This window comes from Mesoplodon bidens (assembly GCF_964165515.1).
Source record: "Mesoplodon bidens genome assembly, chromosome: 11".
Classification (NCBI taxonomy): Eukaryota; Metazoa; Chordata; class Mammalia; order Artiodactyla; family Ziphiidae; genus Mesoplodon; species Mesoplodon bidens.
In genome coordinates this window covers 68431419-68444912 of record NC_138167.1, presented here as the reverse complement: position 1 = coordinate 68444912, position 13494 = coordinate 68431419, and the positions used below count along the sequence as shown (strand labels likewise).

Sequence of the window (13494 nt, the reverse complement as noted above, 5' to 3'; positions counted from 1 at the left end):
CACCCTACAAAAACCAGGATGAAAACCCAGTTCTCCAAACATTCATCCAGCACCCTCCTGACTCTTCCTCCCGAGAAATCTTTCCCAAGGAGCAGGAAAGGGGCCTTGGTGGTGGAAATGCACTTGGAACCCACCTGGGTTCATGCCAGCCTGCCACTCACCAGCTGTGTGAGTCCAGCAGGTCACTTCACTTCTGTGTCCTCATCTGTAAAATGGATACAGTAACAGCGACCTCCAGTGCTGCTAAGAGCACCAATGAATAATATCGGCTTGGCCAAACAGTTTGTTTGGGTTTTCTGTAAGATGTTATGGACAAACCCGAACGAACTGTTTGGCCAACCCAATATAATGGGTGCATAAAGCATCTGGAATATAGAAGGTGCTGAGCCCACTTTTAAGCCCAACTGTGTGGTCCTCAAAGAATTTATGCGGGGAAAGGACCCAGCTCTCCTCACCCCACCACCCCCAAAGGCAGAATGAAAGAATATTAGAAAACAGATACAGGTAAATGCTATAGGAATTTGGGGAGGGAGAAGTTCCTTTTCCTGTCAGCTGTTTGATAACCCAAACTGGACAAAAGGAAAACAATGTGGAGACCAAATGGGAGGATCGCTGATTTGGGGTATCACTATTTTGGGGGAACTTGACCTTCCCCAAACACAGAGTAACTTGGCCAAAGAGCTTCTTTAAGAAACTCCCGTTTGTAGGCATCCCAGGAAGGGCAAAGTAGGGCGGGGCTGGAGAAGGCGGGATAGAGGGCGTCGGCTGACCCTCACCCCTGGCCACACTCACGCGGGGCGGTGCGGACTACAACTCCCGGCATGCCCGGCGCGCGGTACATGCCCGCCTCCAGCCGCCTTGCAGGCAGGATGCAGACGCTGGGAAGAGCGATGAGGATGGAGGCCCGCGAGGCAGCGCCGCCGGCGGGGGCGGGCGGCTGGAGCAAGTGGGTGAGGCTCAACGTGGGGGGCACGGTGTTCCTGACCACCCGGCAAACGCTGTGCCGCGAGCAGAAGTCCTTCCTCAGCCGCCTGTGCCAGGGGGAAGAGCTGCAGTCTGACCGGGTGAGGCCCGCGGGGTGGGCGGCGGTCGGGGATCCTTGGCTCGCCGGAATCTGGTTGTCCAGCCTGGCCCGCCCGCGCGGCTGGAAACTCGGCTGGGTTTATTTCCGAAGAGCTGGAGGCGGGAAGAACTGGCCGGAGGAGGGGAGAAGGAAATGGATCGGAGAGTGAGGGATGTGCCCATTGCCGTGGCAACAGCACAACGCCGGGCTGCGCCCATTTGGAGTTTTTGAGCGCTGATCTGGGCTCCCAACCCAGGAGGCTGATGGATAGGGACTCTCCCCCTCCTTTGGGGCTGTGGGAAGAGGCAGACACCTAGGGCATTCTCTCCTGCCCAAACTGGACTCCTGCACCACGGAAGGAGTTACTAAGTCTGCTTCTCCCCGCCTCCCCGCTCTTTGGGGTATGGGTAGCCTTGGGGTACAGGGAGCTGGGTGGAGAAATCCCGGGGTGCCTTCTCAGCTGGGCTTCATCAGGTAGGAGCGCTGGCCTGGGGCACCATTTCTGGGTTCCCATCTCGGCTCTGCTGCAAACCTCCTGCATGACCTTGGGTCAAACCCTATCCTGCGCAGCCTCCTGTCTGTAACCCCAGCGGGCGGGCCTGGCGATGACCTCTAAGGCCCCCTCTCCCCTGTTTCCTGACCCTCTGATCCTGTGACCTTGGGCAGGTCCCCTCACCTGGTGGTGTCTCTGTTTTCTCTCTGTAGAGTTGTACTGACGCCTGCTCTGCCACTGCAGGCTGAGGGTATCCAATGAGATAGTGGCTCTTTTGGAAACTTGTAAACATCCCCAGAATGACAGGGGATCTGGTGGAGACAGTGTAGGGCTGGCTTCAGGGAATAACGTCTGAGAGGGACAATCCCTGAGCCGTACGCTGGGTCGGGTGCCACTCAGACCTCACTGGATGCTCACAATGCTCCCCAGTTATGGGAAAGAAGAGGGTGGCTCCGAGAGGCCAAATCACTGGCCCAAGGTCACACAGTCAGGAAAAGGCCGAGGCAGGATTTGAACCTAGGTGTATCTGACCCCAAAGCCTTTTTACTCCATCAGGACAATCTGTTCTGGGGAAGAGCAGACACTCCACCCCCTCCCGCCCTCCCTCTGATCCTTTACTGGGACTGAAGTGAGAGGTCAGGCAGGGGAGTGGGGTCACTCTTCTCTCACTGCCTGTGCCCCTCGCCTTTGTAGGATGAGACCGGGGCCTACCTCATCGACCGTGACCCCACCTACTTCGGGCCCATCCTCAACTTCCTCCGGCATGGCAAGCTGGTGCTGGACAAGGACATGGCTGAGGAGGGTGAGTTGGTCTGGGGGAGGCCAGGGCCCATACCCTAGCCCTGCCCTCTGCAGTCTGCCGGGGCCTCCTGTGGAGGTGCAAGGCCATTTCAGCTGTCCTCAGGGGACATCTGCTTTCTTCTATGTTTCCTGCTTCTTCTCATTCCTGACAGGACTGACTCCCAAAGCCTGTGCCCAGGCTGAGCCTAGGGACTGTGCCAAGGTGACTGGCTCATGCTTCCACTGGGTGCTGCTGGGGAGGTGACAGAAACATGGAAGCAGAGGATAGAGGGAGCCAGTGAGGCTGGGCAGGGATGCCCTTTCCCCTGGCCTTCTGGGAAGCCAGTTGTGGGTGGAAATGGCCATGGGGAGAGGTGTGGCTCTCTTTGTCTGGGTGATGGGGTATCTCAGATGCCTGGTGAGGGCTCACATGGGTCCGCGGTGGGTCGAGTGGGTGACTTCTCGCCCAGATCCGGCAGCCCCTGCAGCACAGTTGTGGGTGAAGGCAGGGGTGGGCGGAGCCTGCTCTCCAGCAGGGCTTTGGTCCCTCCCAGGCCTGGCTGGCTGAGGCCCTGTAGATGCCCACTTCCGGGCCCAGCAGACAGTGGGGAGCCATGCCTGGGAGAAAGGCTTGTTGGCAGAGCCCCTGCCAGGAGCAAGGGGTGCCAAGTCCACTTTTCCTTAGGGCACAGGGTGTGGCTCTGGGTCACCTGACCCAGCCAGGCCAGCTTGGACATGTCACTTCTTTCTGAGTCTCCACTTGTGTATATAAAGGAGGGGCGGTGATCTACATTAGGGACATGTTCTGGGAAAACAGATGTCATGAGTCCCGGGGCTTGTACCCTGGAGGTGTCTAACACAACCCCTCCCTCCTCACTCGGGCCCACGGTCTTCCCTCCTGACCCCTGTGGGACACAGTGATCTAGAAGCCAGGTGGCTCCCCGGAAGGCCACAGCTTCAAAATCAGGGCCCGCTGTAGGCGTCGGCTCTGTGGAGCCCCACAGCTTTCCCGGCAGCCCCTGGGGCAGCAGGTACCATGGGCGTGGCTTGGGCCCAGGAGTAGGTCCCATGGGGAGGGGAGGTAAACACTCCAGCGTCAAGGCCAACGCCTGTTTACAGGTTCTGGGTTTGTCAAGCCCTGGCACTCCTAGCACCTTTAGACATGGCTAGAGCCCTGATCCAAGGGGCCAGGGGATCCAGGAGGAAACTGACTAGTTGTGTGACACCTGCAAAGTCACTTATCCCTCTGTGCCTCCATGCCTGCATCTGTGGAACCGGGTGACAATAGCACCCACCTTGCTGAGCTGCTGTGAGGATAAAAGGAGCTAATGCAAGTGCGTCACTTAGCACGGTGCCTGGCACTGAGGACCCGTGATGCAGAGTTAGTTGTCTGTCATCTGCAGGGCTCCATGGGGGGCATCCTGGCAGTAGCACTCACTCACTGCCTCCTCTGTATTTGGTGGGTGTGGGCGCCGGGGACATCAGACATGGGCCCTGTCCCCGGGGAGCCCAGAGTCCAGTCATGGAAAGGACAGGAAGTGTCTCTGCCCCGCAGGAGCTTAGGGGAGTCCTAAGGCCCAGGGTTGTCCCCTTCACTGGAGAGGGCACTTGCTCAGTCTCTAAGACTCTCAGTCTCCTTAACTGTATGGGGACAATAACGCCTGCTTCCTCCATGACCCTGGGGCTTGTGGTGAGCACAGGAGGGGCTTTGCAAACTGTGAAGTGTAGTGATTGGAGAGATGCACATGCACAAAGATTATGCATTTAGAAGGCAGAGGAACTTGAGTGTGAATCCCAGCTCTGCCGAGTGCCAGATGTGTGGCCTTGCACAGCTGCTGCTTTGCCTGGTCCTCGGTTTCCCTGTTTGTTCAGTGGGGGTGATGAAAGTACCTACTTCTTGTGCTGAGAATTAACTGCGGTAAAGAGTGTAACATACCTGGCACGGTGCCTGGCACTTAGCGTGTGCTTCATAAATGGGAACATGTAATCGGGGGCCAGCCAAGCCCCTTCTTACTGTGGCATAGGGTCCAGTCCCAACGCGCCCACTGCCTCTGGATAGCCCCAGACTAGAGGACTGGCAGCCATCCCTGGGTCACTGTGCTCAGCACAGCAGGGATATAGGGCCACTGAATGGCAGCCTCTCACCCCTGCTACAGAGAGTGTGGGACCCAAGGAAGGAAGTGTTCCCTCTTGCCTGACCCCTGAACTCAGAGGCCCATCACCCTTGTGTGACTGGAGCAGGGGGTGGAGGTGGAAGGGACAAGGTGAGAACGGGGCACGGGGACAGTGGGAGTGACGGGGGTGGGGTGCTGCTCTGTCTGTGCCAGGGGTCCTGGAGGAAGCGGAGTTCTACAACATCGGCCCGCTGATCCGCATCATCAAAGACCGGATGGAGGAGAAGGATTATACCGTCACACAGGTCGGGGGGCTGCAGGGCAGGCGGTGGTGGGGATGGGGGAGGGGGCTCAGGAGGAAGGTTGGGAGAGGCAGAGCTAGTTTTCCTCGGGGAGGCCAAGCTCTCCTGTAAGGGGAGGAGTGGTTGTCCAGCTCCCAAACTGTTCAGCAAAGCCCCAGACTGGGAGACGGACTCTGGGTTCTTTCCCTGCCTCGGCTCTGTGTGCTGTGTGACCTTGGGCCAATCACACCCCTCTCTGGACCTTGATTTCCTCTTGTGGAATATAGAGGTGCTGAGAACTGCCCACCCTTCCCTTCCTCCCAGGCAAAATGGGGTCACTGTGGAGGTACAGGGGGCCCTGTGGGAGGCAATGTGGGATTATTACATTGTCCACTTCATGGGCTCAGGGGGTCCCCTGGAGGTCATGGCACAAGCTTCTGGAGCTGGCGTTTCTGAGCTTGGACCCTAGGCCTAAGCGGCCAGGCTGTAGGAGGAGCTGGAGAGATTCTTTGCCCACCCTGGGGGAGACGTGGAGGGTGGGAGATGGGTAGTGAGGCACCATCTCCCAGCCCCAGGAGATTGAAGAGAGGGTGCCCCGCGTCCCCTGGAGGACCTGCCTCAATTAGTGTCCCAGGATGTCCCCTAAGCCCCTCCTCCTTTCCCACTTGTGTCACCTGTGTTCCAATTCTGGCTCTGCTACTCTTCAGCTGGGTGACCTTGGGCAAGTAACTGACCCTCTCTGAACTTCCATGAACATCCCATAACTCCTAGGGTTTTTGGAGGGATTAAGTGAGAACATGCACGTCGAGTGCCTGGCACATAGTAGGTACTCAGATCATGGCTCCCATCTCCCCTCCCCCACTTCTGTCTTTCTTAGGGGTAGATGGTGGGGGGAGGACAGGTGCCCTTCCAGCCCCCGGGGTGCCTGGCACTCCCACAGGTGCCCTCCACGTCCCCCCTCTGCCTGCAGGTCCCACCCAAGCACGTGTACCGTGTGCTGCAGTGCCAGGAGGAGGAGCTCACGCAGATGGTCTCCACCATGTCCGACGGCTGGCGCTTCGAGCAGGTGGGCTGGGCCACACCCCCAGGCAAAGCAGGCCCCTCCCTTCCCGCAGCCCCAGCCTTGGGGTGCCCACTGCAGCCCCTGCCCGGGGTCTTAAGACAGAGTAAACAAGATTAAGAAAGGCCACACTTGGCAGCAGACTGACCAGGAAGGAGAGAGGAGGGAAGCCCCGCTGGCCGCAGGGCAGCTCCCGGGAATCATCTTTAATGGGAGTCCTCCCAGCAACCAGGTAGTGGTCTACACTGTAGTGTGTGAGTCTCTGGCCCCCAAGCAACAGCTCTGGTGCGAGGAGACAAGATCCACATAGGAGAGCGGAGGTCTCCTTGGGGCCACACCTCGTGTAACAATTCCATAGGTATAGATTCCAGGTCCCTGCAAGGGACATGCCCAGTTCCAAGCATTGCCACATTCAGGGGAGCCCAGAGCAGCGGCTTCCCATGAGGTATTTATGGTGACCTGTACTTCCTCCCAGTACCTATGCAGTTTACCACCAGGAGAGATTTTTATCATAAACGGTGTTGCCCTAGTAATGCAGCTGACGTCACACCTCTCTCAGGTTTCCAGAGGATCAGAGCCAACAAGTTAACCCAAGGTCAAATTTGCCCTTAGAGAAGGGGAAGGGTTGGGTTACCCTTTATCCATACAAGCTCCCTTGCACCTGGAGGTTGAAGAAGGCCAGGCTTCCCAGGATGGCTGGGCAGGATGGAGGAACAAGTCCAGTCCAGGAGCCAGAAGCCTGGATTCATATCTAGACCTCACCACTGACATGCTGTGTGATCTTGAGCAAGTCGTATCTCTCTGGGCCTCAGTTTCCTAATCTGTGACATGGACCAGCAGTGCTTCCTTTGCAGGACTGTTGTGTAGATTAGAAAGACCATGGATAAAGTCCCTAGCCCAGAGTAGGCCTTGAAACATTGGAGCTAGCTAGCATCCTGTGAATTATTAGAAGCATTTAAGTCTATAGGACCCCTGAGAGGACTTGGGGTCCCAGATTCAAATCCTGAATTTGAATGCACATTCAAATTCAGATTCTTCCTGGCTGTGGGACTTCACCACCTCTCCAAAGCTCATCTGCCGAAGGGGCTGATTTTTCCTCTCTGTCTGCAGGATGAGGGTTCCTGGGTGCCAAATGAGACCCATCATGTGCAGGGCCTTTATCAGCCAGAAGGGGCCCTGCAGGTGTCGTTATTTTAGGGACCCCAGAACAAAGGTGGGGCCACTCTTGAAAGTCTAAGGGAGTCTTTGGCAATTGCATGGGCTCAAAGGCTGAGCGAGCATGTCAGGGACTGCTGGTGTAAGGAACGGGCGACCTGTTCTACCTCTGCTTCCAACAGTGAACAGAATATTCTATGGAGCACCACCAGGTCATGCCAACCCCATCCTGCAGCCTGGTTCTGGGGCTGCCTCAGCCACATCTGGGACAGAGGGAGACAGCCTGCCCATTACAGGCCTCTGCCTGCTCTTAGGACGTTGCCTGCTAGATACGGGAGAGGAACAGCAGTGATAACCCTCCTCCTCTAAGGATCAGGTCCAGCCCAGCCACGTGGGGAGGCTGGCCCTGGAAATAGACCAGAGGCATAGGTGGGGGCGGAGGGGGAGAGGACTCTGACTTTGCGCCAGAGGTGTCCTCTGGAAACCCAGGGATGGGCCTGAACAGCAAGATCAGGGCACAGTCGACAGGTGCCAGTGTCCGCCCACCCCGTCCCCTCAACCCCACCCTATTGTTTTCTCCCCATGCTCCGCCCCTCCAGCTGGTGAGCATCGGCTCCTCCTACAACTATGGCAGCGAGGACCAGGCAGAGTTCCTGTGTGTGGTGTCCAAGGAGCTCTACAGCTCCCCGCACGGACTGAGCTCCGAGTCCAGCCGCAAAACCAAGGTGAGCCCTCTGCCCAGGCCCCTTCCCTGCCTCGACCTCGGCCTCCCTGCCTTTCCTCCCTCCCCTCGCTGCCCTCCACCTAGCCATCCGTGCTTCTTTTTCCCTCCTGCTGCACACGCCTGAACCCCTGCTCACAGCCGATGCCATCCATCCCATGCCACCCACCGTCCTGCCTGCTCACGTCAGTTACCCAGGCCCAGACTTGGGGGGCAATGAGATGAGATTATCCCCAGGGCACGGCGAGGGTGGACTTAGATGCCACTTGGATGGTGGTCCCATGGTGGCCACGGGGCAGCGTAGCACAAGGGGGAGTGCACTGGACTAGGGGTCTGGGCGTGGTGTGAGCGCTCTGCGTGACCTTGGACAAGTCCTGCCCCCTCTGGGCACCTTGGTTGTGTTCTCAGAGGAGTGAGAGGGGTGGACCACCAGCTTGCAAGTTCTGGGATCCAAAGGGCCAATTTATTTCCCAGGGGCCTGGGCTGGGGCAGGGAAGCCGAATCTGTTAATCCCGCCCCTCCCGCAGGCTGCCTCCTAGGACTCAGCAGCAGAGGGGTCTGGAGGCCTTGGGGTCCGGCCCTGTGTTTCCACCCTGGCCTGTGAGGCAGCGTCAGCTGGCTGCGGGGGAGGGGGCTAATCAGAGGTCCTGCCACCCTGGACCCAGAGCTGATGGGAAGCCTGAGGGGCCTTTGGTAGGACCAGTGGGGTAGGCAGCTAGGCAGGCTGGGAAGAAGGGAGACCGTTCCTTCTAGGAGCCTGTCCCTATGTGCTGGAGACTTAGGAACTCTGCTTCCCGTCTGGCCATCTGCCTCCCTGGGCCGTGACTTCCCCTGTCCACCCCAGCCCCATTGGGGCCAGTGGCCGGCACGGCCTTGCAAGGGTGCAAGGTGAGCTGGCTGCTCCTGCCTCTCTGGGAGAGACCTCAGGACCGGGGGTGCCCGAGCCTGGTGCTGACATCTCAGATCTGCCTGGTGTCTGCCCTGGGACTTCCCTGGCCTCATTTCTGCTCTGGGTCGGTCCTCCTAAAACGAGGCCTTCCCAGGCAGCCCTCAAGGCTACCCTGGCCACACACCCACCCCCTTCCTCTGACACCCCTCCCCCAGCCTTGCTCCACGTCCCGGCTGCCATGCCGATCCGTGAGCATCCTCAGCAGGACCCCACCCTCTGCTGGTTCCCCCAGGCCCCTCGCAGGCTTCCCCGGGGATCCGACAAGATGTCCCAGCTTCCGTGGCTGTAGCACTCCCCTACCCGGGAGGTGCCCCTTGCCCGTCCCCTTCACGCTGAGATGGGGGCCTGCGGGGACAGCCGCCAGCGGACCCTGGCCCCCTCGTTAGCTCTGCGCTCTTTCTTCCCTGGGTCTGCCGGCTGGTCCACAGTGCGCGGAGGAGCAGCTGGAGGAGCAGCAGCGGCAGGAGGTGGAGGTGGCACAGGTGCAGGTGGAGGTGGAGGCAGATACGCAGCAGAAAGGTGCAGCCAACCCCCAAGCAGAACGACCGCTGATAAAGGCCGCGCCTCCCGCCCGCTCCCTGCTGGAGCCCGCTGCGGAGCCTGGGGTCCCGGGACGGCCGGGGGGCGGGCCCTCCAGGGTTAGCTCAGCCGCGTGCCTGGTGCCTCACCTGCATAACCATCCCTTCTCTCACTTTCTCTTTGCAGCCCAGTCATCTCAGGATCCCGCTAACCTTTTCTCCCTCTCACCACCGCCTCCTCCTCCTCCTCCGCTTCCCGCCGGAGGTCCTGCCTCATCTTCATCCACCTCTTCTTCCTCCTGGATCTCATCTGCACCCTGCCTCTTCCCTCTCTGCCCCTGTCCGGGTTTTCTCTCTGCCTGCTCACACCTCCATCCCGGGGCTGCTGTGGTCCCAGCCTCCTGTGCCCTCCACCCAGGTGCCCCGGCCCCGCATCCCAGAGCATCCCGCCTGCCGCCTCCCACACCCCTTCTGGCGCCTCCCGCCTCCGGGCCCGGGGCAGAGGGGCACAGCTGCACCTCCTTGGTGCCCGCCGACCCCGCCGGGCACATCTGAGGCCGGGCCGCCCTGCTGCAGCGCCTCACCTCCTCGCCTCCTCCTCACGTTTCCTCCTTGCAGGTTCCTGTCTGCACCCCCTCAGACCGGAGGCTGCGCTTGCAGTGAGGGCTTCTCCTGGGCCCCTCGCCCACCCCCAGAGCTGCCATGCCTGGTTTGTAGCTTGGCAGAGCTGGAGGCAGGGGCGGAAGCCAGGAGGGTGCTCATCTCTTGTTTTTTGGACTTCATCCGAACTTCTGGCTGATTTTCTCCCCCACCCCAAGTCTCTCAGCCTATCTTGGCCTTGGGGATGAGGCTCTGAGATAAGACAAAAGGGGGAGGAAATTCTTTCCCACCTGCCCAGCAGCATCAGAGCCACACTGGGAAGGAGGGAAGGGAAACGGAAGCCAGGTGCCCTGACCTCATCCCTGCGCCCTCAGGAGCTTCTGCATCACAGCCTCGAGGCACTGAGTTCCCTATTTCTGCGGGGCTGGGAAGGACAGGCCACACTTGGATTCCCTTGGCCTAGGAGGAGTCAGCCGGAGCTGGCTGAGGATTGGGCTGTGGCAGAAAAAGCCCTGGCCAGGTGCTCACAAGCCCCCACTCAGTCTTATCTGCCTGCCGTCTGACCTTGGGCAAGTCACTGTCCCTCTCTGGGCCACAATTGCCTCTAAAATGGGGACGGACAGCCGCTCTCTGTGACCTTCTGCCTGAGACAGTGGTGACCAGCCTCTGGGCCTTGACCCCCTGGCCAGAGCCTTGGCAGAATGTGGCCTCCTAGGCAGCCATCCCCCGGCCCAAGGTGGGGCATGGGGCCCCCGGATGGGCGAGCTGGGTCCTCTCCCTGCTCCCCCTCCTCCTCAGCTCTGAACTCACTTTTTCTGGGCCTCAGCCCCCCTCCTTCCTCCCAGAAAGGACCTCGTGACTCACCTGACTCTTTCTCTCTCCCTCTCTCCCCACCCCTCCCTCCCTCCATTCCAATCTCCTCTCTGCCCTTCTCCTGGCCCTGCACTACCCCCTCCTCACCGACCTCACCCTCTCATCCTCCCCCCGGTGTTCTGACCACTCCCCACCCCGTCTCCCTGGCCCCTCTTATTTTCTAGCTGTTACAAGCCAGAGGCACCCGGATGTGAGGCCCCAGATCGCCTCCAGGGACTTGGGGTTCCGTTCTGAAATCCTTTATTTTTGTACCACGGGGTGGGCCCCCAGCCCGAGGCGGAGGAAGAGCTCTCCCCGCTGTCACCTCTGTCTGCACCTGCGGGGCTGTGATTTGCCCTTGCCTCCGGGGGCCGGGTGGGGGCCCACTGGGACCTCGCAAGGCCTGATGTGGGCCCTGGGACCCCTGGGCAGAGCCACCTGCCGGTGGTCAAAGTGTGGCACTGTCCAGCTGTGTCTTCCAGGCCCCTACGTCCCCTCCCTCAGGTCCCCAGCTGCATGGCAGATACGCTCCCCCCCAGCCCAGTCACATCACCTCCTTGAGCCTTAGTCTCCCTGTCTGTCAAATGGGTTCACGTCCTGCCCTACCTACCTCAGGTTTGTTGTGAGGTTACCGAGAGGAGCAGAGGTCCCCGAAAGCCCTCAGGGAGGGCACAGGGCACAGACTCGGACCTGCCTGGCCCAGGATGGAGACTGAGGGATTGGTGGGCGATGAAGGGTGTGGGGTTAGCCCTGTTGAAGGAGGGGATGGGTGACTCGGCCTTCACCTTGGCTGCTCCCCACCCCCCTGCCGTCTGTAGTGCTGGTGGCACAGCACCCTGGCCAGGAGGAAGGCAGGCATTGGTTCAGCAGGGGCAGCGGGGCCACCAGGAACTGGTGACAAGGGAAAGGGGGACACTCCTCCCTCTGCCCAAGGGAGAGTCTGGGGTGGCAGGGGCTGACAAAGGGGCCCCTCCTGCGTTTATGGCCTCCCCAGCTGGATACTTGCTTCTCAGCGGTGTCCAACACCACCGTGTAATAAAACCTGAAGAAACAGCCAGCCTGGCTGTCTCCCTCTCTTTCTCTGGGCCACGTCTGGGGACAGGGGCTAAACTTAAGGTGGTGTAGACAACCCAAAGGCAATGGGGCTTTTTCATAAAGCCCAGGGACCCTGCCCTGTTGTCACTCTCCCGTGTGTGCTGGGGGCAGGAGCATCACGGTTGAATCCCCTGTCCCGTGGCCGGACACCGAGGGTACCAGCTCTGCCTTGCTGGGTGAACTTTGGAAAATACCTTCCCCTCTCTGGGCCTCAGTTTCCTCAACAGTAAAGTGAAGGGGTGGGCCAAGTGACTTCTAAGGCCCCGCCCCCTGGAGTCACACAGGTCTCTTCCTGCCTCCAGGCAGACCTAGATTAGCTGGGGTGCTGAGGGGTAGGGAATTGGACCTCTGGGAATCAGAATACCAGGTCCTCCCAAGCCTGGCTCCCTACGTCCCAATTCCCAGTCTCACCTCGCCATTCAGATAAGGTGCTCTCCCTCCTGGCTTCACACTGCCACCTCAGCTCCCTCCTAACCTAGCAGGAGGTCCCCTGCTAGGACCTCCTGTTCCAACTAAAAACAACTTACTGTTCCCTAACAGGCCACTGACTTTGGGGACTGTTGCCTTTGCACATGCTGTTCCTTGGCCTGGAATGCTCTTCCCCACCTTGGCCACCTTCGAACCCCAAGTCTCCTCCAGGCAGCCTTCCCGAGGTGCAGGCTACCCCAAAGCCCCTTCACCCTGGATCAGCATCCCCACCCCTCCCGAGATCAGGAGCCAAGTTCTGTGCAGCTCTGTGACCCCAGTGCGGCCCTTGGCACGTGGTAGGAGCCTGTGAGCTGCTTGCTGAATAAATGACTCAGAATGCAGAGGCAGTGCCGTGCCGGAGGGGAAGTGGTAGCCTGGGAATCAGGAGATAGGGCTTCCGCTCCAGGCTCCGCTCCTGACCCCTCCCTGGTGCGATCATGAGACTCTCTGCCCCTCAGCTTCCTTCCAAGCTTCCAGAAGGAGCGCATCACTTGTCCCAGCCCTCACTCTGACCTGAGGGGCACCAAACCATTGCCTTCCTGGGGTTGTTCCCAGGACCTAGGCCCCTGCCCTGGAGGCCACCGCTTCCCCCACTGACCCCCCCTTGGGCTTCTGGACGCTTAGCCAACAGGCTGAGCAGATAACAGGGGCTGCTCAGTCAAAGGCATGAGATTGGTGCCCGGGGCCCCATTCAATCCCCAGAACAGGACCTCGGGTCAGACAGCTTTATTCCACAGGGCAGCTGAGCTCACCTCCAGGTGAGAATGGGCAGTGAAGGCCAGAGGAACAGGTAGGCGTGGGAGGACCCTGGACCTGGGGCTCCCCACCCTTTGGCCTGCAGTGGTGGCTGGCCCACTTGGTTGTCTCCAGGGCTCTGAGGGCCCTTCCTGCGGGGGCACCTTCCTCCCCCACCCTCAAGTTAGGCCAAGGGCTTCAAAGGCTGGAATCTGCTGTCTGGAGAGGATGCTGGCCCAGCAGCCTCTGCGCTGGGCCGGGGGCAGGTGGGGTCCCGGCAGCCACATGATTGCTGCTCAACCCCTCCCCACCAAAGTCAGCAGCGGAGGAAGGGGAAGGAGAAGAGAGAATTAGGAGGGGACAGGCTGGATGCGAACCGCCCCCAGCCGGGCCTGGTGACCATCCCAGGCCCTCAGGGGAAGTCTTGACCACCAGCTGATGGCCCTTCTCCGTCCTTGTGTCCTCACTGGGGCAGATGTCAGGCAACAGGTTGTGGGAGAGGAGAGACGCCACCTCCTGTCCCCACGGGGCCCTGCCACCGGCAGAATACTTGCTCCCCTGCCTGGTGGGCTCCCTGGGCTCTCTGAGTCCAAGAGGTGGGGGCCCTTGC

General features: G+C 60.0%; 1 protein-coding gene across 7 annotated transcripts; it reads left to right on the top strand.

Moving 5' to 3' along the window:
- Nucleotides 1-854: 854 nt before the first annotated feature.
- On the top strand, nt 855-13470 carry KCTD17 (potassium channel tetramerization domain containing 17). Of its 7 annotated transcripts, XM_081249066.1 has the most exons (9): nt 855-1064; nt 2250-2358; nt 4664-4755; nt 5702-5797; nt 7546-7671; nt 9045-9135; nt 9322-9399; nt 9753-9843; nt 10772-10986. In XM_081249066.1, exons 1-9 carry the CDS (start codon nt 870-872, stop codon nt 10839-10841), a joined length of 948 nt encoding a protein of 315 aa, XP_081105192.1. In that variant the 5' UTR covers nt 855-869; the 3' UTR covers nt 10842-10986. The 7 variants fall into 7 exon arrangements, with proteins under 7 accessions (XP_081105192.1, XP_081105190.1, XP_081105187.1 ...); XM_081249064.1 differs by lacking the exons at nt 9322-9399; nt 9753-9843; nt 10772-10986 and adding an exon at nt 12222-12362; XM_081249061.1 differs by lacking the exons at nt 9322-9399; nt 9753-9843 and having other exon boundaries at nt 10772-11643.
- Nucleotides 13471-13494: the final 24 nt, after the last annotated feature.